This window comes from Manis pentadactyla, chromosome 2, assembly GCF_030020395.1.
Source record: "Manis pentadactyla isolate mManPen7 chromosome 2, mManPen7.hap1, whole genome shotgun sequence".
Taxonomy (NCBI): Eukaryota; Metazoa; Chordata; class Mammalia; order Pholidota; family Manidae; genus Manis; species Manis pentadactyla.
This window is the reverse complement of record NC_080020.1, coordinates 157,357,721-157,384,684: the sequence shown is the minus strand read 5'-3', so window position 1 is coordinate 157,384,684 and position 26,964 is coordinate 157,357,721. Positions and strand designations below refer to the sequence as shown.

General features: G+C 37.5%; 1 protein-coding gene across 7 annotated transcripts in view; it reads left to right on the top strand.

Annotated features, from left to right (window-relative positions):
• Positions 1-1,564: 1,564 nt before the first annotated feature.
• Positions 1,565-26,964, top strand: part of ANAPC1 (anaphase promoting complex subunit 1) — a 119,161-nt gene continuing 93,761 nt past the window's right edge. For 6 of the 7 annotated variants that reach the window (XM_057496998.1, XM_057496997.1, XM_057496995.1 and 3 more), the window contains exons 1-16: positions 1,565-1,817; positions 3,783-4,019; positions 5,373-5,534; positions 6,406-6,457; positions 6,680-6,780; positions 7,384-7,466; positions 8,539-8,612; positions 10,335-10,480; positions 10,680-10,900; positions 11,618-11,827; positions 16,570-16,665; positions 18,031-18,121; positions 18,213-18,278; positions 21,380-21,514; positions 25,355-25,495; positions 26,039-26,099. In XM_057496998.1, coding sequence (XP_057352981.1) covers positions 3,807-4,019; positions 5,373-5,534; positions 6,406-6,457; positions 6,680-6,780; positions 7,384-7,466; positions 8,539-8,612; positions 10,335-10,480; positions 10,680-10,900; positions 11,618-11,827; positions 16,570-16,665; positions 18,031-18,121; positions 18,213-18,278; positions 21,380-21,514; positions 25,355-25,495; positions 26,039-26,099 — 1,852 coding nt within the window. In that variant the 5' untranslated portion in view covers positions 1,565-1,817; positions 3,783-3,806. Of the gene's footprint in view, positions 1,818-2,698; positions 2,814-3,782; positions 4,020-5,372; positions 5,535-6,405; positions 6,458-6,679; positions 6,781-7,383; positions 7,467-8,538; positions 8,613-10,334; positions 10,481-10,679; positions 10,901-11,617; positions 11,828-16,569; positions 16,666-18,030; positions 18,122-18,212; positions 18,279-21,379; positions 21,515-25,354; positions 25,496-26,038; positions 26,100-26,964 lie in introns of all 7 variants that reach the window. The other variant, XM_057496996.1, reaches the window with a different exon arrangement.

Below are 26,964 nucleotides of genomic sequence, written 5' to 3'. Positions count from 1 at the left end.
CTTGTACTCTAGAGGGGGAGTCTAGAAACAAACAAAAAAGAAAAAAAAGCTATAGTTTGTGAAAAGTTTAATGAAGGAAGTAAACTGGATCATAGAGGGGAACTTGGGTACCAAGGTTAGACAGGTGGTCAGAGAAGTCCTCTCTGACAAGACAGCATTTATTTATTTTGCCTTTTTAAACTATTTATTATGGAAAATTTTAGACATGGCAAAATTTTAGTCCACTTTTAGTACTGAACGCTCACATACTCATCACTAAGAATCAACACTTACCAACATTTTGCCTATCTAGTTTCATCTGTCCACTCTCCTCCTTTTTGGCTTGAGAATTATAAAAACTGTTTTGAGATCAGGACAATTTATAGCAGAGACCCAGAGGCTTAAAGTCCTTATTTTTTAGATTTCTAGACTTCCTATTTATTCAGTGCAATGCTGTAAATTGTCCTGATCTGAAAATTGCTTTTATAAATACTCTGTGAGACATGAAGCTGGGTCAGCCAGGCCAGCCATGTTTGACATGGAGAAGATACTGTTTCATATGCTGTGGGGCTCATGTCCCTTAACTACCCCAGTACCCAAGGTCCCAGAAGGTAAGGGTTTGCTCGAATGTGTATAAAGCCTGCCAGCTATTATTTTAAACTGGGGTGACCAGTAGTCCCAGTTTGCCTGCGATATCTGGTTTTAAAACTGAAAGTCCTGTGTCCTGGGAAACCCCAGTCCTGAGAAAACTGGTATGGTTGGTTGGTCACCCTACTCTAAATATAAATCCTAATCCGTATGCTTGAATTGACTTAAAGTTTGTGAACCATATATTGGAAAATTGGATACATTCAGAAACAATGGTTAAGTGAGAGTATTAACTGTACTTGTTAATCAAGTAGCTTGTAAGTGAACTGGTAATGAACTTTATATTATTTTTCTTTTTCCTTTGTCCCCTGATTTTTTTTTTTGGCCCTTTTCCTCCAATCCTATAAAAACCAAGTATGAGTTCAGGTGTTAGAGAACTTGTTTTACCTCTCTTCTGCGGTAGTTAAAAAATATGAAACCTTGCTTTAACAAAAGTGCTTTAGGTAGTTTGTGACACTATGAGATTGTTAGGAACTAGACCACGAGAAGGGCTCAAGTGTGGGATTCCGTGCAAGTCAGGTAGAGGTAGCTGCAGAGCCCTCTGAAGGCCCTGAGAGGAAGGGAGGAAGCTTCAAAGGCTCAGAAGGGACGGAAACGTGGCATACATTTTCACTCTCTTCGCTAAAATGGATAGTTTAAGGCCTTACACATCAGACAGATATTGGAGACTCGCTAGCTAGAATATCTCCTAATTCAGAGGCAGGCGGCAGTTCAAACTCGAAAGTGACACGACCCGGAGAAGATCTGGGCGTCAGGAGGGTCGTGTCCCACACAGACTGCAGCCCAGGTAGTCCACCTTCGGGTCCCGGTACCGCGCAAAAAAAGCTGAGGCCGTCATCTGGCGTTGCCCTCGCCTTCTTCTAGCAATTGCGCAGGCGTCAGGGCCGCGGCTCCCGCGAAGCCCCGCCCCTCTCCGCCCAGACGCGAGGCAGGACGGGAGATCCAAGATGGAAGCGTCCTTTTGAACATCTCGCCTGAGTTGCTTGACTGCACGCCTGCTTGTCCTTAGGTGTCGCGTTCGCAGCTGCTCTCCATTCTTCCTCCGGACTAGGGGAGGGAGAGGGAATGAGAAGTTGCAGTGGCCGTGGAGTCACCGTGACCCACCCCGTCGCTGCTCTCGGGCCCTCTCGGCCCCCTCGCCTCCGGGGAGCAGCCGGGGCTCGCCGCGCCTGACGCGTCCCGTTACACAGGTGTGGGCCGGGCCCGCAGTGCTCGGTGGCTCACTGCTTGTCCCCTGACCCTCACACCCGCCCCGAGGCCAACCCGTGCCCGGCGACGCGGAGGCAGGCCCTGAGCGCGCGGCGGAGCCCGGGGGCTCCCGGCCTGTGGCTGGTCTTTCTGTGGGTGCGCCTCCCCTCCCCTCCTCGCTGACTTCCTTCCTGAGCCAAACACCGTGTACCATGCGGGCCTCAATTTCTATATAGGTCGTTTGTCTCTCTGACGCGGTCTTTGGTCCAGGCTCTTAGTTTAGCGGTTTCACTTAAAACCTAAAGAGGACGGGGAAGCTCTGCCTTTTTTGCAGATACTCAGATGCCCTTTGTGTACATTTGGGTCTCTTCTTGAAGTAGCTTTGTGGTTACCTTTGGTAGGTTCCTAAAGTAAGCAATACTGGTATCTTCATTTATAGCATATCAATTTAATATAGTACTTATACATGTAGCTCTTAATGTTGCCCATATAAGCAAAACATTAAAGTTTGGTGTACTGTAAAAGCCTTGAATATTTTTCCTTAATCAGTACAGAAAAATACTGTACTGTGAAAATAGTTTTATAATTAATATTTTTGTAATTTTCTCTCAAAGTTTTAATAGGATAACATTTCAAAATTGCACAGCTGAAGTTGGATAAAGTGTCAAGTTCTTTAATGTTGCTTATCCTGTTGACTAGAATATAGGAAGACCAGCTGAATTTTTTGTTTTCTTGTAAGTTTTCTAAGGCACTATTTTAGTTAATGTCTGAATTTCAAGTGTTCTGAATGCTGAATTTTAGCGGGAGGAAAATAAAAGTGTCATGATTGTGACATACAGTTTTCTCAGGAATAACATTCACAGCAAAATACCTTTGTGACCAGAGATGCTGCATAGGGGTTACGGAAGCTTTGAGATATTGCAGCAAAGAAAACTACTGATGCCAACTGTCCCCCCACCCCACCAGATGAGAGGTCTCTTAATTAAACTATTTTAATTGTGAGTGCTGTTTCAAACACTTTTTAAAGGTTGTCTGTGGTGTTGACATCAAATGTTTTGATTCCTGTGTTTGAGGATTTCAGTTTAAATGTGATGGGACAAAATTGGTTTTTAACGTAGGTGCTGTCTCAGATGAACTGACATCCCCTTTATGTACCATATCATACAGTGTCAGAAATTCTATTGGCTGTCAATCACTGTGGATAGAAATGTTTTGGAAAAAGGGGCATGTTTTTACTCTCAGCTCATCCACATCTTTGTAGTAATGACTGTACTGTAATAGATATTAATTAAAAGCTAGGACTCTTAAATTTGCTACAAGCATTACTGTTGCATGGTGAGAATTACGTGTGCCTTGGTTCTCTCGGTTTGGACCAAAAATTGGAATTGATTATTGTTACATGTTTAGGTGAATTGTGGTGTCAAAACTACTGGTGACATTTGGTAGTTTATTAGATCCTTTGTAGATTGGTCAACCAACTTCTGACGAATTAGAAGTAATAAGTGGTTTTTTGTTTCATTCCAATATGCCAGAGGTGTGCTTTTCCAATGAGGTTCCAGCATCTGAACAGAAATGACCTTAAATGTTGAGAAGCCAGGCAGTCACTGGGATTATAAAGTACAGCTTGTCTAAGTACTTCATTAATGTGAAGTGTGAAATATTGGTGGACAATAGTAGGAAGTACAGGACAGGTGCTGTGGACATAAGCATTTGTCTCAACCCACTGGTTTCTGATAATGGTAACTGTCTGTTGGTTAGTATGCAACCAAAGTGTGGAGATTGCTCTGATTGTCCCAGAGAGTCAAGATCTGGAATACCCTTAGATAATATGGTTACTTGTACACCTTCCATATGGTAGGATTATTTGACACTCATATAGAATTAATGGCTCTTCTGTAAACTTTTATGATATTTTTATTCTGGTTTTGACTCCAGCATCTGACCAGAATATGTTTGAATTCATATAGAAATAATGTTGATATTTGGAACCCATGTCGAACTTCTATGAAGAAAGGGCAACAATGATTGCAGCCGGGGATTTGCAGGAATTTGTTCCTTTCGGTAGAGACCACTGTAAGCACCACCCTAATGCTCTGAACCTTCAGCTTCGCCAGCTGCAGCCGGCCTCTGAATTATGGTCTTCTGACGGTGCTGCAGGCTTGGTGGGATCCCTGCAGGAGGTTACAATCCACGAGAAACACAAGGTTCCGTTAAGTTTTCCATTTTATTTTTGATACATAGAGTGACATAATCTACTTGTGATTTAAGACTACTCAGAGAAATGAATATGCTGCTACTTCTGGGGCAAAGGTTCAGGTTTGGTAACTTCAGTCAAGGCTAATATAGTGACTGTTGTATTATAGTGTTATAATTATTTAGATGTAAAACTCAGTTTAATAATGAGAGTCAAGTTCAGTATTATAATTGTGGTTCATTTTTAACCTCTTTCTCTCCACTTTAGTATGTGGGAACCAGATTTCATGTTGTCAAATGATTAGATGTTAGAGTTAGAAATGGTCCCTGCTGAAAAACTTACATGTTTCCAAAACAGAAAAGAAAGGTACACAAGTAGATAGAGACGTGTGTGTCAGAAAATCAGTCTTTCCTGCCTTACTCCATTTTCATATCCCCTTGGAATACCAAAATCTCAAGAGAGGGGAAGTTTATGTAGTTAGAAATCTAAACCCTTCTCTCTCATTCATGTTGATGGGTGGGACAGGGGAAGGAAGGTGTATGTATACGCAGCGTGAAGCAGGGAACTCTCCGTTGTGCACAAACTCCTCCAGGGATTCCCATGTGCACCTCACTGCCCCTCTCCGTAACCACTCTCATGCTTAACAGGCCTTTTTAGTCTTCCAGCATGTTGGTTTCATCTTTGGATCTATAGATAAGGTATAATTTTTGTTAGTTTATATTTTTGGCAGAATAATATTGTAGGATAATATTAAACATTTAATACAAAAAATTCTTTTTTTAAAATTGAAGTATCATTGTATACAGTCTTATATTGTTTTCAGATATACAACACAGTGGTTTAAGAGTTTATTATTAAAACCTCACCCCCACTAGTGTGGTTACTATCTGTCAACATAGAAAGATTTACTGAATCATTGAGTATATTCTCTGTGCTCTACTACTATCCCCGCGACCAACTTATATTATGATTGGGAAATTGTTGTGCACCTTCATCCCCTCCACCCTCCTCACCACCTCCCCCAACCCCTCCCCCATGGTAACCACCAGTCACTTCTCAGTGTCTATGAGTCTACTGCTGCTTTGTTCATTCTGTTTTGTTTTTTTTATAATACAGAGAATTGTTGAGTAAATATTTGTTTATGCAATCTTGTAAGATATATAGTACACACACCCACACACCTTACTATGTTAATTAGTGGCATCAAACCTTGTAAGAGTTTTGAGCCTTACTCCAGGGACATTGAGACAGGGAGAAAGTAGGAGACTTGTATCTGGATAACTGATTTAATTAATAAATATTGCTTTCCATAGTACTGACAAGGAAAAGTGCTTGAACATACCTTCCATGTGTTATTTTTAAGGAAAGCTGGCAGTTGAGGAAAGGTGTAAGTGACATTGGAGAAGAAGTGGATTATGATGAGGAACTGTATGTGGCTGGAAATATGGTGATCTGGAGCAAAGGGAGTAAAAGCCAGGCACTGGCTGTTTATAAAGCATTTACAGTTGACAGTCCTGTGCAACAGGTGAGTTGATTTGAATTTTAGCATTTGATTGACTATTTAACACTTAAAAAAAAAAGCGCCTTTGTTTTAAAGTTTAACAGAAATGATAAAACATAGCATAATGATCCCAGCAGCTGGGTGTATTTTAACATGTAGAGAAGATAATGGTAGGAAAATAAAAATTTCATTTATTTTTCTCTGTCATCACTTTTTTTTTATACTGTCCCTTGTCAGGTTAATGATAATCTGTCCTTGAGTAATTTGATCTGTTACTATTGATGAGAAGTTTTAAGACATTAAGGGAACAAAAATAATGTAACACATGATGATTATAATTGGTTGCAAAATATTGAGTAAATAAAAATTGGGTTTGAGTGATACAAAGAAAAGGCTTTTCCTAGTTTACATTTTCTAAGATGGGCCTTTAAAAAAGGGAAATGTTAATTTTTCTAAAGATTTTCTTCTAAAGCAAGTCTGGGACAGTCTAAGAATGATAAGATCATTAGGTAAGTCTGTAGATTATAAAATAGCTTGGCAATTTTCAACTCTTGTAATACTCGTTAGCTTTGTCTAGGATAGAGGGGTTTCATGCAGGTTGAGCCTCTTGTTTGAATTCACTTTTGCTAGAAGGCTTCTGTCTGGTATGTTTTTTGATTTTTGTCTTCCCTTTTCTTCCCATAAAATCTGCAAACATAGTTTATCTCTCCTTACAACATATATCATTAATTAGTTTGATTTTCTTTTACCTTACTCTTTTTTATTCCCATGATGTATGTGTTGAGTTGATGAGGAGGGACAATTATTATGTAGATGTCATTATTTAGATACCATTAGTTAATCATTTATTATTGAAATACAGTTTTCTGAGGTAAGCATTTTGTTTTGATTTTAGGCATTGTGGTGTGACTTCATTATATCACAGGATAAATCTGAAAAGGTCTACAGTAAGTTTCTTTTTGAAATTTTATTTCATCTTATGGTTCCAAATGTTTACCTCAATGTCTTTTTTTGTTTTTGTTCAAAATACATAGTCACTAATGATATGGTCTAGCCTAAGCATTTTTACATTGTACATTAAAGAATTTGTGCTGTTGGAAATTGCAAATTGTGATTGTTGGGAATTTTTTTGGAAAAAAATGTATACATCTTATACCTTTTCTTTTCAGGTAGTGATGAAGTAGAAAAATGCATATGTATACTGCAAAGTTCATGTGTTAACATGCATAGCATAGAAGGAAAGGATTACATAGCTTCTTTACCTTTTCAGGTAAACTTGAATGTTACTGTAGTGTTCTTGTGTTTTGCTGGAGAATATTCATGAAGTAACTGGTTTTAGAAGTCTTGCTACTTTTTGTCATGTAGTAATTAAGAACATTATTTTTACTCAGTGTAAGTAAATTTTAGCATCTTTAGTGACTTACCATTTTTCCATTCTTTGCATTAAAAATAAATTATTCAGTGAAGTGAATTATGAAGTTTCTTCTGAGAGGTATTTTCAGGTTAAGTATAAGTAATTATTTTGGCTATATTAAAGCAAATAAGCAATATTAGTCTTTTCCCTATTTCTCATCATCTTTTTAATGCCTAGTGCTATTGTTAAAAATTTTGTCACATTGTCATTTTGGTACTGGTATTTGCCAGTGGCAGGAATTTCAGACTGAGCTCTTCCTTAGATTTGATTTTGTCTTAGACTTGCTTGTTAGAATTACTTCTAAAAAAATACAGTTAATGACCATGTTCTTCTGTAAAGCTCTTTTTTTTTAGATTGAGATTAGAAAAAAAAATCTAATGTTCTATAATGTTACCTAAAAGCATGTTACAAAGAGTAGCTTCTTTTATTTCTGTTTTTTCCCATCCTTTTACCTGTTAGGTTGCAAATGTTTGGCCCACCAAATATGGATTATTGTTTGAACGAAGCAGTTCTTCACATGAAGTACCTCCAGGTCCACCCAGGTACTCAGCTGTACTCATTTCAGAATATTATTGCTTGGGCTTTTTTGTGTTGGTTCTGAGGTAAAATTGTTTACTTAGAAGTTTGAGGTGATGATAATTTCCCATGCTAATAGCGTAGATAAATGCCATTTTCTTTCATCTCAGTATTGTGCACTTAATATGTTCTGCTTCTCACTTGGTATGAATTATCTACAGCTTTTTTTCTTCCAAGTAGTAAAATTGAACACACAGGTGGTTTAAAGATAAGACTCAATTCTTAGCCCTGCCATTTTTTTCACGTTGCTACTTTGGGCAAATCATTAGAACTTTCTTAGCTTTAGTTTCCATATCTGTAAGAAATACTATCATTTACATCTTAGGTTTTATGCAATGATTAAATAAGTGAATGTACATAATCTTTGACACAGGGTTTAGAACATATTAGGCACACAGTAAATGGTAGGTGTTTATTGATGGAATGTTTCCCTTGTCTTCCTAATAAATTGTGAGCTCGCTGCAGGGCAGGAACATACAGTACCTATCATAATGTGATGGAAGTAGTAGACACTAAGTTTTAAAATAATTGCCAAAAGATTTTAATCTCTTTGTTAGTCCTTTTCTCAATCACTCCTTAAAAAAATGCAGCCTTTTAATTTACTTGAAGTTTTTCTTTAAAAAAATTGTAAGTGCAGTCCTTTGTAAATAGGAATAGGAGACTAAATTTTTCTTAGCTGCCAAAAACACATTGTCAGTAAGAGAGGCTTAAAAGAAAACCAAAAAAAACCGCTCAGTGCCTGTTACTCCATTGGTTCTGTAACAGGATGCCTACTGTTTGTAGATACTTCCTCAGCTGTATTGATTTCCTTCTGTGTGTGTTCATAGAATTATCCTGCATACGAAGAGAGATTTCTAGGAATGAATTGGAAGATACTGTGAAAACAGTATGTGAAAAGTTTAGACGGTTGCTTTTTGAGATTGTAGGTTACTAGTTGCTTGTGTGATCTGGAGAAGATAATTCTTTGTAAGGAAAGTGCAGATTTTGTGCACAAGTGAAGTTGTGTTGGTGATTGATTATTTATTTGTTTATTACTAGAGAACCTTTACCTACTATGTTCAGCATGCTGCATCCTCTAGATGAAATAACCCCACTTGTTTGTAAATCTGGAAGTAAGTATAGTTTTCTAAGTTCTTTTATGTAGGTTTGGGGGAGGGGACAAAATGAAAGAGCTTAAGAAAATACGACTTTTTAAAAAAGTAATGTAACTTAAGCATTTTACAAAAATAACTTGTTTATTATGAAGATAATTAAAGTCAAAGCAAGAGCTTCTTGAATAATTATGATATTAACTGTTTTAATGTTACTCTTAATAAAACTAGGACCTATAAGTCACTCAGGAATACTGATACATTTGCTAACTTAACTGTAGATGATGCAACTTGTTCCTCAGTAATTAGTAAGTAAATAAATGAGTACTTAGATGAACTAAAGTTGTTTTTTCATTTTGAAGAATAGAAAATGTATAGCCTTAGGCCTGTATTGTATAAATTTTAATATTTTATTTCTCCTGCCCATAATAACATAATTTTCTGGGACTCAGAACTTTTAACATTATTTATAGATGCTTATTTTTAAATTTTAAGTTGGCCAAACACGATAGGTAATTATAGATAATGATGATTTAAAAGCTTAAAAAAATTTATATTCTTTGAGCAATTTTATTTTTAGGACTTTATTCCAAGTTCATATTCTGAAATACCACTGAGATTTTTAATCTTCTATATTAGGGCTTGGCACACTATAGTCCATAGGCTCAAGCCAGACAGCAGCGTGTTTTTTGTATGGCTTGTGAGCTAGGAATGGTTTTTACCTTTTTAAAGGATTGTAGAAAAAAACTAAAATACATGCAACAGAGCCAGTATGTGGTCTGCAAAGCCTAAACTATTTATTTTTTGGTTTTGTTACAGAAAAAGTTTTTTGATAGTTCTATATTATATTGGTAACAATTACAGACAATTAAACATGTTAGAGCCTGTGATTTAATAGTTTGCAGCCATTACTGATAGTGTTTTTGAATAATATTTAATGACCACGGGAATTGCTTATTCATAATATTAACTAAGATATAAAACTAACTACAATATGATTCTAATTTTGTAAAAACAGAAAAAATATGTGTATATGCAAAGGGAAAAGAAATAGAAAGGATACTCCTTGATAATAGTGGATATTTTGAGATGATGGAATTAAGAGTGATTTTTATTTCTTTGTAAAGTACTTCTCATTTTTATACAGTAATGGTATCTTTTATTTTTTAATATTTTAACTGAGAGGGAAGCATTTAGGAAGCTGTCAAATAAGGATATAGAAATCAATTAATGGTACTGTAGAAGTAAAAGGTAAACTCACTTGGAAAAAACTCTGCATGTGTATTTGGTAAAGCAGATGTAGTAGTGTACTACTATTTAGCCCTATTTTAATAGTTGCTGAAGAGACCAGATTTTATAAAGAAGAACAGAACAGTAAGGAAGTCAAACTTGGCAGAAGAGTTGATTGCAATTTATAAATAAGTTGTTTACTGAAGGGGTCATGGACTGTTTATCGGTGGCTAATGAATTTAATGGTGAGTCAGTACAAATTTTCAATGTATAGTTGCATGTATGTGAAATTGAAACTGGTAGCATTGTCATCTTTAAGGTATTTTAAGGAAGTTGATGTCCATGATAAATTTATTAAAAATTCACAGTTAATTGTGTTAAATATTAATGGGTTTTGTGCCTTAATTGGTTTGGTTTCTCTTTATCTTGAAAAATTGCAAGAAGTCACTTCATGAAGAATAGTCTTCTAAAGGTCATTGTTCAATACCTGATCATTTCTATTTTATCTTTAAGGTCTTTTTGGTTCATCCCGAGTGCAGTATGTTGTAGATAATTCAATGAAAATTGTTTTTCTCAACACTGACCCTTCCATTATAATGACCTATGACTCTATTCAAAGTTTGCATTCTGTGTGGACTCTTCGGAGAGTCAAAACAGAGGTAAGAATAAAGACAAGCTGTTTGGTAATATGCAAGGGTAGTTAATACTGAAAAATTTCACATTTTTTTGTGAAATAGATTAAGCTTTGGTAAATAAAATATGTCTTTAATAACTGGCATCTACCCTGAAGTCTCACAAGGAAATTAACACTTAATCTAATTACTCTTTTTTTTTCCCTTCTCATCATTTTGACTTAAGGAAGAGAATGTTGTTTTAAAGTTCTCTGAACAGGGGGGAACCCCACAGAATGTGGCCACTAGTAGCTCCCTCACAGCACACCTCAGAAGCCTCTCCAAAGGAGATTCCCCTGTGGCTTCACCTTTCCAGAATTACTCCTCTATTCACAGTCAGAGTCGCTCCACCTCATCACCCAGTCTGCACTCTCGTTCACCTTCTATTTCCAACATGGCAGCTCTAAGGTGGGAATGAAGTATGGAAGTATTTCTTTGTTTTAAACAAGATTCCCAAGAAAAAGATTCCTTCTTTTCAAACTTTCTCTTATGTTTTGAAGAATTTAAAATTTCTATTGATGGCTTTTGGGTATTTTTTAGGGAAAATAGCCATTATGCTTGTTGTGTTAGTTTACTAAGACTTCCAAGTCTACTCTGTTACCATTTTTCAATGAGTCATATTTAGAAGCAGCTACGGGGCCTTGTCGTAAGATATGTTGCCTCTTTTCCAAGACTGTGGCAGCAATTTGATGAATATTGACTGCAAAAATATTTTGGTATTATTTTCTTTTGTCTTAATTTTGCATTGCATTAGCTTTCTTTTGTTTTTATTAATATTTATCTGGCGATATAGGGACTTAGTTTTGTTGGCATGTGTGTGTCTAAATATACAGGAACATAGTTTAGTCCTGTTTGAATAACAGACAACTCATTTTCTGAGGCAGAGAATGAACTGGTTTTCAGTTTTAAAAGAATGAGTTCTATCAATTCTAAATCCTTAGAATATAGTAAAACACATTAACATGGACCATTTAAGTAACTATTCCTTTTTTAAGAAGTTGTTTTTCTGACTGGGGCTTGCCATGATTTCTGTATGCATAGAATTGTGGGAAGTGTTTAGGGAAGAATACTTTATCCACCCGAATCATGAATAGTGATGCCTTCTTCCTTCTGTTTATTTTACAGTCGTGCCCATTCTCCTGCCTTAGGAGTGCACTCATTTTCAGGGGTGCAGAGGTTCAACCTTTCAAGCCATAATCAATCTCCAAAGAGACACAGTATTTCCCATTCTCCAAATAGTAATTCTAATGGCTCCTTTCTTGCACCAGAAACAGAGCCAATTGTTCCAGAACTTTGTATTGACCATTTATGGACAGAAACGATTACTAATACAAGGTTTGGAGTATTTATTTTTATATTTAAAGAAAAATGTTGCTGAAAGCCTTAGAAAACACTTGGTATTTTGCTTAAAGCTTCCTTTTGATATAATCAGTTATGAATACTTATAAAAATACAGAGATACATATTAGGGTCACCTCAGTTTCAGTAGAGGATATTAATAATATTAAGGTGATTATAAAAATACTCTTGTCATTTACTATTTCTTCCTTGGTTTAGTCATAATAGTCACATATGTAAAATGTAACTTCATTAACAAATACATATGTATATTTATATATAATATAAATATAAAAAATAATCTCAGATTTGAGGTGTTTGATGTTTTAGGAGAAACAACTATTTCTGTAGATGGGGAAACTTGGGATTTTATAACATTTTTCTTCAGTTTTATCTTTGTGTTAGTTGAATGTCAGCTCTTCTTTTTGGGAAAGAGAACTCAGACCTCTGTGTGTGTTTCCTCTCTCCTTTTATGTTCTTTTTAGTAATTCATTCATCAGTCAGCCAGTTACAGTGTGTGCTAGTGGCTTGAGTTAATGGTAAACAGGTCACTGTCCCTGTCCTAAAAAAGACAGTTGTAGGATGGTGACACCAGGAGGCATTGCCTCTTCTGCTGGTGAGGTGTTGGGAAGGTGACTAGGTGTTTGTTGAGTGGGAGAGTAGAGAAGGGCACAGCAGGCAGGAGAATCAGGATGAGTTTAGACGGGTCAGGGGTCGCATGCTCAGGGGGTCACAGTGTTCTCACTTTGCCTGTGCCAGGAGGAAGGCAAAGGGCTGAGAGAGGGCTTACCCTTTGGGGTAGTTTTCTGTGATAAGAGCTATAAGAAGGTGCTTTATATGTGGGTCATAAACTTGGGGAAAGAGCAGAGCAATAAATGTAGGAGTTGTTAGCTTATACATGGTGAGTGAGGCAAGAGAGGTGGATTGGGGTTTAAAGAGTGGGTAGAGGATGGGTTCCTGGAAGGCCTGTGGGCGAGCTTGCAGTTGCAGAAGTCTGGTGACCCTTGGGAATTGTGTGCAGTAATTGTGTGTTTGTGTATGTGTAGGCTTGTCCTAAGGAGAGGGTTTTCACAGTCATTGGATTCTCAGAGGGGGTCTGTGACTTCTAAATAGTTAAAAACCAGAAGAGGGTTTGGGTGTGAGGTCTTGGAAACTTAAGATTTTGGGGCTCAAAAGAGAGAGAGAGGAGAAAGCTGCTACAGTGACAAAGCAAAAGAGGTCGAGTGGGAGAAGCAGCAGGAAATGTGCTGAAGCACAGGGAGCCTTTCTAGTACAAGGTGCCAGTGCTGCCGGGTGCTGGTGCTGCATGGTGCTAGGAGCCCAGCCCAGAGAGGAGTTACCTGGAGGCAGTGGCTTCACCTGTGGCCTTGGCCAGAGCATGCAGGCTGAGGGCTGTGGAGCAGGGAGGGGTGGAAGAAGTAAATGAGGGCGTGAACATAGGCAAACAGACTGTGTGAGGGAGTTTGCCTTTGAAGTGGGGATGAGGATGCAAAACTAGTGGGTCTCAGGGTCAAGGGAGAGTTTTGTTTTTGCTGCACTGTATTGAAGATATTTAGTCTTCATGATTAAATACCTCAGTGTGTACCTCTAAGAAGTAGGAACATTTTCTTACCTAACCACAGTACCATTTTACACCCCCAGCCAGTTAACAGCAAGTCCTTTATATCATCTAATGCTCAGTCCATTGTCATTTTCAAGACTTTTCTTAATATGAGAGAGTAGGCTATAAGGACTGTACCCAAAGCAGGGAAGGTATTGAAAAAACAGGGGAGAGGAAATGATAATGGAACAAGGAACCAGGAAGGAGCACAAGTGGAGAGATTAGCCTTGGGAGGACGAAGGTGGTGGTTGTTAGGTATGTAGGACAGGAGGATGGGCTCAAGCCTTACAGCCTCATTTTCTTTGTGAAACAGAAGGCAAATGCATATTCTTAGGGGTATAATGGGTAGGTAGTTGGAGGAAAGTAAGGATGCGAATAGTGTTGAATTATCTTTTCTGTTTTTGTTCTTCATATATAAAATAAAAATTTCCTGCATTTAAATAACCACTTATCTTTAAATGCCTTATTGTGGGTTGAGTATTTTGCAGATTTTTATTTTACAGAATTATGGTCTAATGCACCACTCTTAAGTCTTTGGCAATTAGAGGTATAGTTTAAAAAAGGGATGAAATAGAACCTAATAAAAGAGCAGATAGATGGGAGAGGTCATGTTATAAAAAGTCTGACCCCTTAGACCTTTTAAGGGATAGGAATTCGTTTGCATTACTTCAGCAGTACTTTCATAATATGGAATTAAAAAGTCCACTGATATGGGAAAAAGACAAGGATGCCCACTCTTCCCACTTTTATTCAACATAGTTCTGGAGGTCCTAGCTACGGCAATCAGACAACACAAAAAAATAAAAGGCATCCAGATTGGCAAGGAAGAAGTCAAACTGTCCCTGTTTGCCGATGACATAATATTGTACAAAAAAAACGCTAAGGAATCAACTCCAAAACTACTAGATCTAATATCTGAATTCAGCAAAGTTGCGGGATACAAAATTAATACACAGAAATCTGTTGCATTCCTGTACACTAATAATGAACTAGCAGAAAGAGAAATCAGGAAAACAGTTTCATCTAAAAGAATAAAATACCTAGGAATAAACCTAACCAAGGAAGTGAAAGACCTATACCCTGAAAACTCTGACACTCTTAAGAGAAATTAAAGAGGACACTAATAAATGGAAATTCATCCCATGCTCTTGGCTAGGAAGAATTAATATTGTCAAAATGGCCATCCTGTCTAAAGCAATTTACAGATTCAATACAATCCCTATCAAAATACCTATAGCATTCTTCAATGAACTAGAACAAATAGTTCTAAAATTCATATGGAACGGCAAAAGACCCTGAATAGCCAAAGCAATCCTGAGAAGGAAGAATAAAGCAGGGGGATTTATGCTCCCTGACTTCAAGCTCTACTACAAAGCCACCACAGTAATCAAGACAGTTTGGTACTGGCACAAGAACAGACCCATAGACCAGTGGAACAGAACAGAGAGCCAGATATAAACCCAAGCATATATGCTCAATTAATATATGATAAAGGAGCCATGGATATACAATGGAGAAAAGACAGCCTCTTCAACAGCTGGTGTTGGCAAAACTGGATAGCTACATGTAAGAGAATGAAACTGGATCATTGTCTAACCCCATACACAAAAGTAAATTCAAAGTGGATCAAAGAACTGAATGTAAGTCATGAAACCATAAAACTCTTAGAAAAAAATACAGGCAAAAATCTCTTGGACATAAACATGAGCAACTTCTTCATGAACATAGCTCCCCGGGTAAGGGAAACAAAAGTGAAAATGAACAAGTGGGACGATATCAAACTAAAAAGCTTCTGTACAGCAAAGGACACCATCAGTAGAACAAAAAGACATCCTACAGTATGGGAGAATATATTCATAAATGACATATCTGATAAGGGGTAGACATCCAAATTATATAAAGAGCTCACACACCTCAACAAACAAAAAGCAAATAAGCCAATTAAAAAATGGGCAGAGGATCTGAACAGACAATTCTCCAAAGAAGAAATTCAGATGGTCAACAGGCACATGAAAAGATGCTCCACATCGCTAATCATCAGAGAAATGCAAATTAAAACCACAATGAGATATCACCTAACACCAGTTGGGATGGCCACCATCTAAGAGACAAACAAATGTTAGCGAGGATGTGGAGAAAGGGGAACCCTTCTACACTGCTGGTGGAATGTAAATTAGTTCAACCATTGTGGAAAGCAGTATGGAGGTTCCTCAAAAAACTCAAAATAGAAATACCATTTGACCCAGGAATTCCACTTCTAGGAATTTACCCTAAGAATGCAGCACTCCAGTTTGAAAAAGACAGATGCACCTCTATGTTTATCGCTGTACTATTTACAATAGCCAAGAAATGGAAGCAACCTAAATGTCCATCAGTAGATGAATGGATAAAGAAGATGTGGTACATATACACAATGGAATATTATTCAGCCATAAGAAGAAAACAGATCCTACCATTTGCAACAACATGGATGGAGCTAGAGGGTATTATGCTCAGTGAAATAAGCCAGGTGGAGAAAGACAAGTACCAAATGATTTCACTCATATGTGGAGTATAAGAACAAAGGAAAATTGAAGGAACAAAACAGCAGCAGATTCACAGAACCCAAGAATGGACTAACAGTTACCAAAGGGAAAGGGACTGGGGAGGATGGGATCAGGGGGAAAAAGGGCATTATGATTAGCACACGTAATGTAGCTGGTGGTGGGGGACACGGAAAAGGCAGTATATACAGAGAAGACAAGTAATGATTCTATAGCATCTTACTATACTGATGGACAGTGACTGTAATGGGGTATGTGTGGGGAACTAGATAATAGGGGGAGTCTAGTAACCGTAATGTTCAAGTAATTGTACATCAATGATACCAAAAAAAAAAAGTCCACTGATAATGATTAAATTCTTTGTAATTTTTTTCTCCCTAAAAGCTATGGAAAGGACTCAGAATCAGAGGGCTGAAAGGAATCTTAGAGATCATGAAGTTCAAATCTGAAGTGTTTTTGTGTCTTCAAAGTTTCTGTTTGGTCCAAGTAGTTTTTAGATTTCTTGTAGAGTATTTTCAAAGACTTGGTGTAATAGTTACCATGGTAGATTTTTGAACCAATGCTGACAGTTAACTTTATTAATGTATCTATTGCAGAGAAAAAAACTCACAGGCCTCCAAAGTGTTTATTACATCTGACTTGTGTGGGCAAAAGTTCCTGTGCTTTTTAGTAGAGTCCCAGCTGCAGTTACGGTAAGGGCATATATTCCTGTTGAATCTTTGTAAACAAACTTAGGTCTGCTTTTTCTTTTGGCTTAAGTAGCTTTATTGAAATAATTTAAGTGTCATAAAATTGACATTTTAATTGTACACTTAAATGATTTTTAGTAACTTTACAAAGTTATGCAACCATCACCACAGTCCAGTTTTAAAATCTTAAAAAGATCCCATGTGCTTGATTTGCAGTTCACTTCTGTTCCCATTCCACCCTCAGGTAACCACTGCATAGGTTTTTTTGCCTTTCTGGACATTTTTAGAATCATGCACATGTAGTTTTTTTAATGTCTAGGTTCTTTCAGTTAGCATGTCTTTTAGGACCCATCATGTTATCACATGTATGAATACTTTTATTCCTCTTGCTATGTAGTAGTCCATTGAAGATGCACCACATTTTGTTTATCCATTCATCAGTTGATGGACATTTGGTCTGTTTCCACTTTTTGACCATTGTGAATTAATGGCGCTACAAATACTGGAGGAAAAGCCTTTGCATAGACATACATGATGTCTTTTTCTTGGAAAGGTGGCTAGGGTTGGAATTGTTGGGTCAAATGGTAAATTCATGTTTAATTTTTTAGGAAATTGCCAGGCTGTTTCACAGATAGGCTGCACTATATCATACCCCCACCAGTAATTCTTAAGGATTCCACTTTCTTTATCTTTGACAGCAGTGGGTATTGTCAGTCTCTTTGTAGCCATTCTGATGAGTGTGGTTTTAATTTTATCTAATGACTTAGGATGTTGAGCATCTTATGTGCTTATTAGTCACTCATTTATCTTCTTAGGTGAAATATATATGTTCAAATCTTTTGCACATTTATTTACCTTTTTATTTTGCAATAGTTATAAATCGTAGGAAGTTGCAAAATAGTAGAGGGGTCTGTGTACCCTGCATTCTTTTTCTCCCAGAGGTAACATCTTACCTATGTGGTACTTTATCAAAATAAAGAAATTGACATCAGTACAAATTCATATTTCATCAGGTTTTACATGTACTCATTTGCGTTTGCATGTATGATTTCAAGTTTTCTCACATGTGTAGATTTGTGCAAATAACCACAATCTTTATACAGAACTTCTTTATTACCTCAAAGATCTCCTTTATGCTATTATTTTGTAGTCATATACCCACCTGCTGCCATCCTTAACCCCTGGCAACCACTGATCTATCTGTTCTCCATCTCTATAATTTTGTCATTTGAAAATGTTACATAATTGGAATCATATAGTATGTTGCTTTTTGAGATTGGCTTTTTCCATTAGCATAATACCCTTAAGATCAGTAGAAGTTGCTGCATGTATCAATAGTGTGTTTCTTTCATTTATCTTAATATTTAGCTGTGTAAAGTTTCAAGAGAGTAATGATAAAACCCAGCTCATCTTTGGCTCCATTACCAACATACCAGCAAAGGATGCAGCACCAGTGGAGGTAAATATAGGCACATTTTTTGAGAAGATGAAAGTCATTGTGTTTCATGATTTGCACAGATTTGAAAATAAAATTTTTGTCTTTTTTTTAGAAGATAGACACCATGCTGGTCCTGGAAGGCAGTGGAAACCTGGTGCTGTACACAGGAGTGGTTCGGGTAAGTAGTAAGCAGCATTTTGTCCTTTTGTAGGACTACCTTCTTAATTACTATTTTTTAATGTTACTTTAGTTTGATATTTAATATTTGTTGCCTCCTGCCTGCAGGATTTGGCAGAAGATTTTTCTAAAAGTTGAAAATGAAGTCTGCAGTTTAGGTTGGTCCTAATATGGAGGCCTCACTGCCATTAGATGGATTGGCAGTAAGAACCTGGCACAGATGGGGAACCTTTAATGAATATAGGTAGATTATTAAAAAAAAAGTTAAAATGAAGTTTTATAAAATGTAGTTTTAAAATTGATACATGGGTGACTTTGTGTAAAAAAACCTCAGGTTTTGTACTTTCATTATATTAAATGTATGTTGGCTGTATTTTTTTGTTTTTTTAACAGTTGTAAAATTTATATATGGAATGTATAAATTATGAAATTTAAACACATGTATACAATTTGAAGAATAATGAAGTGAGCATTTATATAACCACTACTCAGGTTAAGAAATAGAATGTCGCCAGTATCTTTATAATCTCCTGGGTGTTTACTCATTGCCCTACCTCCCCACATAGAGACACTACCCTAACTTTTACAATAAATCATTCCTTGTTTTTATTACTAGATTTTTGCATTTGTGTATGTACCACTAAGGAGTAAATTGTGTAGTTTTTCTTGTTTTTGAGTTTTTATATATAAGAAACCATATCATATGCTCTTCTTTGACTTGGTTATTCTGCTCAATGTTATAGTATTTTAGATTGCCTGTGTAGCTCTTGTTTACTCACTTTATATAGTATTCCATTATATAATCCTGCCAAAACTTCTGCTACTTTTCCAGTCACTAGGGTTGTTTGTGTTGTTTCTGCAGTTTCCTCTACTAATGCATTAAGAAAGTTCTTATAAATGTCTCCAAGCCTTCAGAGCATGTGCATATTCAACTTGGCCATGTGGTGCCAAATAGTTTTCCAAAGTGTGGGTTATACCAGCTTATAACATCTCTATCACTGGCCTCCAGCAGTTATGAGAGCTCTGAATGCTTCTTTAGTACATTCTTGCCATCCATAGTACTACTAGTCTTTTCTTTCTTTTTTCACTTTTCCAGACTGGTGCCTTGCTGCAGGCAGGTGAGCATGGAAGTCTAGGTGCCTCACTTGGCCTTTGCTGACAAGGCTGAGAGGTGGGGCATGGTTTTTCCACCATGTGTGGAGTAGGTTGGTTACTGTCTGAAAGTTTTTTATCTTGTTAGGCTCTATTTCCTGATTCTTGGCCAGGGAGAGCAGTATTTCTTGGGCCTGTGTTTTGTCTACTCCTGTAATGAGGTTGGGTATACCTTGACTTCTGTGCTACCCAAGGCCAGTCCGAGAACTAAATGGTATTACAGACCAGTGTTTAGTTCTCAGATTTTTTGCTGTGTCTTTATTGTTCAGTTTCACACATGGTTCACTCAGGAGTGCATACACATATTTAGAAAATCCTTTTTTTTCTCTCTCTCTCACTCCCTAATTGGACAGAGAGAAGTTAGTGAGTGCCTTGTTACTGCTGGGTAGGGATGCAATACAGTGCTCCACCCTCAGTTCCTGTGGAGGAGGGGAGAGTTGTATTGTTTTATTATTACAGAGCGAGGATGAAAGCCTGTGCTCCTCCTCTGTCACAGCTGCTGTGCATCATGGGGAGCTGGAGAGGGGGCGCCTCTTGGCAGTTTAAACAGGGCTCTGTCCACAAGTCTTTGCAGCTGCAGTGCCTGAGAGGCGATGCCACCTAGTTACTGCAGGGCAGAGATTGAAGGTAGGTCTGTCCCCCAGTCTCCATGCGGGTGAGGAGCGCCACCTAGTCCTCACAGGTGGAATGATAGACAGGAATCAGCTGGTGGGCTCCTGATGAGGAAGGGACTGAGGGCCATGGCTTTTTTTGTAGTGTTTGCTTGGAGTGGAGCAGGTATGGTGAATATGTTTCTGTCCTGTTTGGTCCCTTTTCCTGACACTTTGGCTAGAAAGAGCAGGGTTTTCTTGTGGCCTCTTTTGGTCTGTACCTGCGGGCATTTCAGGACTGCAGGACCCTCGAGTCCAAGGCCTGTTTATGTAAACAGTTAAAAACAGAAAGCAAAGGAATTCGTCATAGTTATTCCAGGTTCCAGTTGCTACACAGGAAGTCTTCTTTTTCTCACCTGCCAGAGTCTTCTGTGCAAATTTTGTGCAATTTTTTTGTTGTAGTAATCACTTAATGTGTTTATTCCATATTCTCATTAACTTGAGGCCTCAGCTTTTTAGAAACTACATATATTAATTCTCATTCTTATTTTGTCTTTTAATCCTAAGGATTTTATTTTGACAACTTTCATAATTTAATTAGCTGTGGGTAGTATTTGATAGGAATCTGTGTATAGTTAAAATTTCACTTGTTCCATTTCCTTTTAAGTCTTTTCAAGAGTTTTCAGCCTGTCTGGAGTTTAACTTATGACATGTTTTTCTTGAAGACCCTGTGAATAGCTCAAATAAGGGTAGTTAGTATAGCTTTTCAACTCATCCTTTTAATTTTAAGGTCAATGAAGAATTTGCTTTATGTAAAGTTTTTTTGAGGAAGAAGTATTTTGAGAGTTTATGGTGGAAGACTGATCCTGAGCAGACAGCACAGTTTGAATCAGGTTGGATTCAATTTTTCAAGCATCACTCAGCCTCATTTTTTTTTAGCCTCTGAGAATTAATTGGTGTCCTTTCTCTCTACGTGGAGTTTTAGTTACCAAGATTGCTGCTTAAGGTCTCTGAAAGCTTAGTGTCCTTGCTGTCTTTACCACCAATGAAGTGGGAAAATGCATAGTATATGGAATTTTGTATGTCTTGGCTATATTAATATTCTCCCACTTTCCCACAGATGTCCTAAGTAATGAAGAATCAAATCAAGAGAAATTGTACCTAGAGATGTTTATAGTTGAATGGTAGAATTTGGTACATTACTAAAATTTTTATTCTCTTTTTATTTTTCAGTTGTGTTTGGTAAGGATGAAATTTGAAATATCAAAAGAAATACATGCTTATATGCCATAGCATTTTATTTAAGGATATGATACATTAAAGCCAATATTTTTTTTCCATGTCTTTTTATTGCTTAAAGGTGGGAAAAGTTTTTATTCCTGGATTGCCAGCTCCCTCCCTGACAATGTCCAACACGATGCCTCGGCCCAGCACTCCACTTGACAGTGTTAGTACTCCTAAGCCCCTTAGCAAACTACTAGGATCCCTAGATGAGGTGAGTAATGAAGAAGTGAGGCCAAAGATGAACAGCGGTTTCAAGAAGTTTGGTCAAATATTGTTTCTATGGTTAACTATTTTTCTGTTTTAAAAATGGCAGAATTGGAAGTTTAGCTAATGCTTTTAGAATATGAATGTTTTCCACCACACGTGTCATTAAACATACACTGATCTCCTTGTGTAATGTACTTACTTACTTACTTATTTATTTATTTTTTATTTTGGTATCATTAATCTACAATTACATGAAGAACATTATGTTTACTAGGCTCCCCCCTTCACCAAGTCCCCCCCACAGACCCCTTCACAGTCACCGTCCATCAGCGTAGTAAGATGCTGTAAAATCACTACTTGTCTTCTCTGTGTTGCACAGCCCTCCCTGTGGCCCCCCCACACTATACATGCTAATCATAAGGCCCCCTTTCTTTTTCCCTGCCCTTGTCCCTCCCTTCCCACCCATCCTCCCCCAGTCCCTTTCCCTTTGGTAACTGTTAGTCCATTCTTGGGTACTGTGAGTCTGCTGCTGTTTTGTTCCTTCAGTTTTCCTTTGTTCTTATACTCCACATATGAGTGAAATCATTTGGTACTTGTCTTTCTCCGCCTGGCTTATTTCACTGAGCATAATACCCTCTAGCTCCATCCATGTTGTTGCGAATGGTAGGATCTGTTTTCTTCTTATGGCTGAATAATATTCCATTGTGTATATGTACCACATCTTCTTTATCCATTCATCTACTGATGGACATTTAGGTTGCTTCCATATCTTGGCTATTGTAAACAGTGCAGTGATAAACATAGGGGTGCATCTGTCTTTTTCAAACTGGAGTGCTGCATTCTTAGGGTAAATTCCTAGAAGTGGAATTCCTGGGTCAAATGGTATTTCTATTTTGAGTTTTTTGAGGAACCTCCATACTGCTTTCCACAATGGTTGAACTAATTTACATTCCACCAGCAGTGTAGAAGGGTTCCCCTTTCTCCACAGCCTCGCCAACATTTGTTGTTGTTTGTCTTTTTGATGATGGCGATCCTTACTGGAGTGAGGTGATATTTCATTGTGGTTTTAATTTGCATATCTCTGATGATTAGCGATGTGGAGCATCTTTTCATGTGTCTGTTGGCCATCTGAATTTCTTCTTTAGAGAACTGTCTATTCAGCGCCTCTGCCCATTTTTTAATTGGTTTATTTGCTTTTTGTTTGTTGAGGTGTGTGAGCTCTTTATATATTTTGGATGTCAACCCTTTATCAGATCTGTCATTTATGAATATATTCTCCCATAATGTAGGATACCTTTTTGTTCATTGATGGTGTCCTTTGCTGTACAGAAGCTTTTCAGCTTGATATAGTCCCACTTGTTCATTTTTGCTTTAGTTTCCCTTGCCCGGGGAGATATGTTCATGAAGAAGTCACTCATGTTTATGTCCATGAGATTTTTGCCTATGTTTTTTTCTAAGAGTTTTATGGTTTCATGACTTACATTCAGGTCTTTGATCCATTTGGAGTTTACTTTTGTGTGTGGGGTTAGACAGTGATACAGTTTCATTCTCTTACATGTAGCTGTCCAGTTTTGCCAGTGTGTAATGTACTTTTGAAGGTACTACAGACTCAGAAGTGATGCCTTCTTTTCCATCTAGGGATCTCACAGTTTACTTGGGTGGAACAGTGAACAGATGTACTGTCTACATAAGAAATTATAATATAAAGGGGGCTAAGACTTACGAATGAAGAACAAAAGTGCATTAGGAGATTCACTGATAGGAGGCTGCCTCCTTATGGGCTGATGTGGCAGAGCCAGAGGCATGTCTGAGAGGCATCTCTGAGAGGCATGTCTGACTTGGTTTGGACCTTGAGGATATGTCGGATATCTGTAGATGGAAAGGGGCATTTGGGGCACGGAGCAGCCACATGGGCACGAGCGTGGAGGCAGGAGAGTGCAGCATATTTTTATGTGTGTTCATATCTTCATCTCCCAGCGTACAGGTTAAGATTAAGCAAGTCTGGAATGAATGAATGCTTATAAGATTACAACTAGTCTGTTGGGTGAGGCAGATCAGGGGGTGATATAATAATAACCTGTTTCTGAGTGTTTTCTGTGTGGGAGGCACTTGTTTCTAAGTGTTTTATGTGTATTGACTTACTTAATCCCTGTTAGAACAGCTTTGTTGGGAATATAATGATCCCAGTTTTACAAATGGGTTCATGGAAGTACAAGGAGGTTACTTGTCTCAATATACATAGCTAATAAAGGGTACAGCTGGAATTTATATTCTTAGCAACATGTTCTTAAAGGAAGAAAGAATGAAAAAGTGGTTTTTATTCTGAATGCAATCACCAGAGCACTATGGGTTTTTGAGGCCTGAGTTGTGTCAGGATCCATGTGTTAGGTAGATTTATCTTGGGATTGAAGAGAGAGAGAGAGACCAGTATATGTATGCCAAGTGTTGTTGTCTGTGTTAATTTAAGAGGTGCACAGAGGATCTGAGCTACAGCAGTATATAGGAAAGGAGGGGTGGAAATGACGGTTTGTCAGCTGATTGGTTTTGTGCTGTGCTGGTGAGAGGTGTTGGAGAGTTCTCTGAGCAACCTGGGAGAATACCCATGCTTCCCAAGTTAGGAAGCCTGAAGAAAAGAGGTCTGTATTTCAGAGACATTTGAGTGCAAGTGTTTAGGGGAACTTCAAAGTGAAGGTTGGTGCTGGCAGTAATTTTGGATAATGTCATGGCCCTGTTTTATTTTTTAAATACAGTGAGTGTTGAGCTCTTTCCTTTTTAAGCCAAGACATTTGCAGAACTTTGGAAAGGGGAGCTGGAGAAGTATCAGATTTTTTCTGATTTGGAAAATTTATTTTATAATGTAATATGGTTGCCAACATTATTAGAATTCTTTTAACCTAGGAATAGTTATGTCTTTATGGGAGCCCTGATAGCACAAGGAGACCATAATCTAGCACACTGCCTGATGGCTGTCCCACTTCTCTGGTAGATTGTGCAACAAGGACATAGATCCAGGACCAGTGGAGCTCAGTTTTTTTTGGCAGCTGTTAGAGCACATGGTAGAATATAATAAATGTGTCTTATGCTTGGTTGGCTGTCAGTGTTGAAAGATACTCACTTAGAGATGTCCTATAAATTGAATTACAGGTATACAGAAAGTTGGTGGGCATGATTGGATCTAAAATTGGAAGCATCTGTATTAATTAGTAACTAAAATCATTTAAAATTTTCCTGTTTCTACAATTGAGCAAATAAATGTTCTTGTATTTTCAGGACAAACATTTTCCTATAGGGGAAATGCCACAAAGTACCCTTCTCATTTCTTTGTTTTCTCATTGCTGTCCTTTCTCTCCAGAGTCTTAGATTCTCAAGTCACATCTGCCTTAGCTGCTTCACATTGCGGTTTCTGTCACTAGCCCCGTGAGGTTGCCAAAAGTGGTGCTGCCAGTTCTTCCTCTCAGCCATGCCCTTCCTTGCACACTCTCGGGCTTTCCCAGCCCCACGCCATCCCCCAGCCCAACCCCAGCAAACACTGCAGATGCCCAGGGCGGGGAGAGCACCTGCCTCCCTGTGGTTCCCTTCCTTCTCTCCTGGGTCTTGGTCCCTCAAGTCTAGGTTTTCGCCACAACTCTCCAGTGCCATTGGACACATGCTTTGCTATTTTATTTACTTTTTCTAGCTGCTTTTGGTGAGGACCTTGGTGTACTACAAGGTACATTGTTGTACCTAGAGCAGAAGGATTTTAAATCATTATGTGCAATTGTTAGACATATGCAAAAAAAAAAAATTGTTTCTGTACCCTTAATTTCTCAAAAAATGCTTCATATGTATTAATGATTTTTTATAGGTTGTTCTATTGTCCCCAGTTCCAGAACTAAGGGATTCTTCAAAAATTCATGATTCTCTTTATAATGAAGAGTGTACTTTCCAACAACTTGGAACTTACATCCATTCTATAAGAGACCCTGTCCGTAACAGAGTGACTCTGGTAAGTGTATTTATTTTTAAAAGATTAGGGAGCTTTCTAAGAAACATGACTGCCCTTTCAAATTTGTCAGAAATACAAAATTTTGTCTGAAAAATGAAAACAAACATTTCCCATGATTTAAAAAATCTCTTGCATATATTTTTTTGCATAGTTTTACTTCAAAGTGATTCTTAACTTCTCTAAAGTTTACATATTAAAAACTTAAAAGCAAGATTTTAAAAACAAATCTTGTTCAGTCAGTTGAATTTTACATTGACATAATTTTTATCTTTTCATTAAAAGTTAGTCTTTTTGGTGATGGTGTCTCTCAGTGTCTATAAAAATTAGACACATTAAAACAATAATTTTTGGAAGTGTTTTTCAAATAAGCACATTTATAGTTTCTGAGACTTAGAAGTGTACAGTTTTTGAAAAATGTTAGTTTTTCAAAGCCTTTTGCTTTGATAGGCAGTCTTGTAAAGCATCAGCTGTTTTTGAGACATTCAGAAACTTAGAATGCACAAATTCTCTTACTTGCTCGTTTGTTTTCATTCTTTTCACCAGGAACTGAGTAATGGCTCCATGGTTAGGATCACTATTCCTGAAATTGCCACTTCTGAATTAGGTATGATTGAGGATCACACCTCACTTTTGTGTATGCTCAGTTTGATTTTGTTTTGATTTGGAGTAATTGCTCATTTACATTAATAATTGGGGTTTTTAAAGGTTTTCTGTTTTTGAATCCATGTGATTGGTTTGTTTACTTGTCAGAGAAGCTCTGAAGAGCTGGGGAGCATTTTGCAAAGTCTTCTCGGTGTGCGCTAAGGCTGGGGCACATTTGAAGGATATGGTAGTGCTGCTTCTCTGAGGTTTCTTGTCTTGAAGAATGCCAGCGGAGTGGCAGTGCGATTGCCTCTTGCAAGAAATCTGAGAAACAGGAAACCTAAGCAACTACAATAGCTTTTGGTATATGTGATGGTTTTTAATCCTAAAACAAATCTCTCAGTTGTTAGGTAAATTGAGAAATTAGCATAATTGCCTTAATTTAATAAAACTTAATACTATAGTTAAAATGCAATCAGAAGTATTTTAATAAAATTGGAGTCTGGTTGAATTGTTGAAATGCAATTTGGAACATACCAGATGGAGGATATTTCTGAATGTAGAATAGTAAAGAAAACTTTAGAATGAAAGGATTTGCTAACAGATGTAAGCTAAGAAGAGAATACTGTCTGGTATTAAAATATCATGATATCTGTTAGCTTAAAAATCTAACTGCCAAAGTAAAGCATTGGCAGGTTGTTTGATTTCTGGAATTTGGTAAGTAGGCTAGAATGACTTTCATTTTAGGAAGAAATATCTTTCATTGGTGTGGTAATTGATATCATGAGTTGGTTTAGAGATAACCTATATTTAGCCAGTGACTGCAGGTCATGAACCTGGAAGTATAAGCCTAAACAAAGTATATAAAAACAAATAATGGATTACAT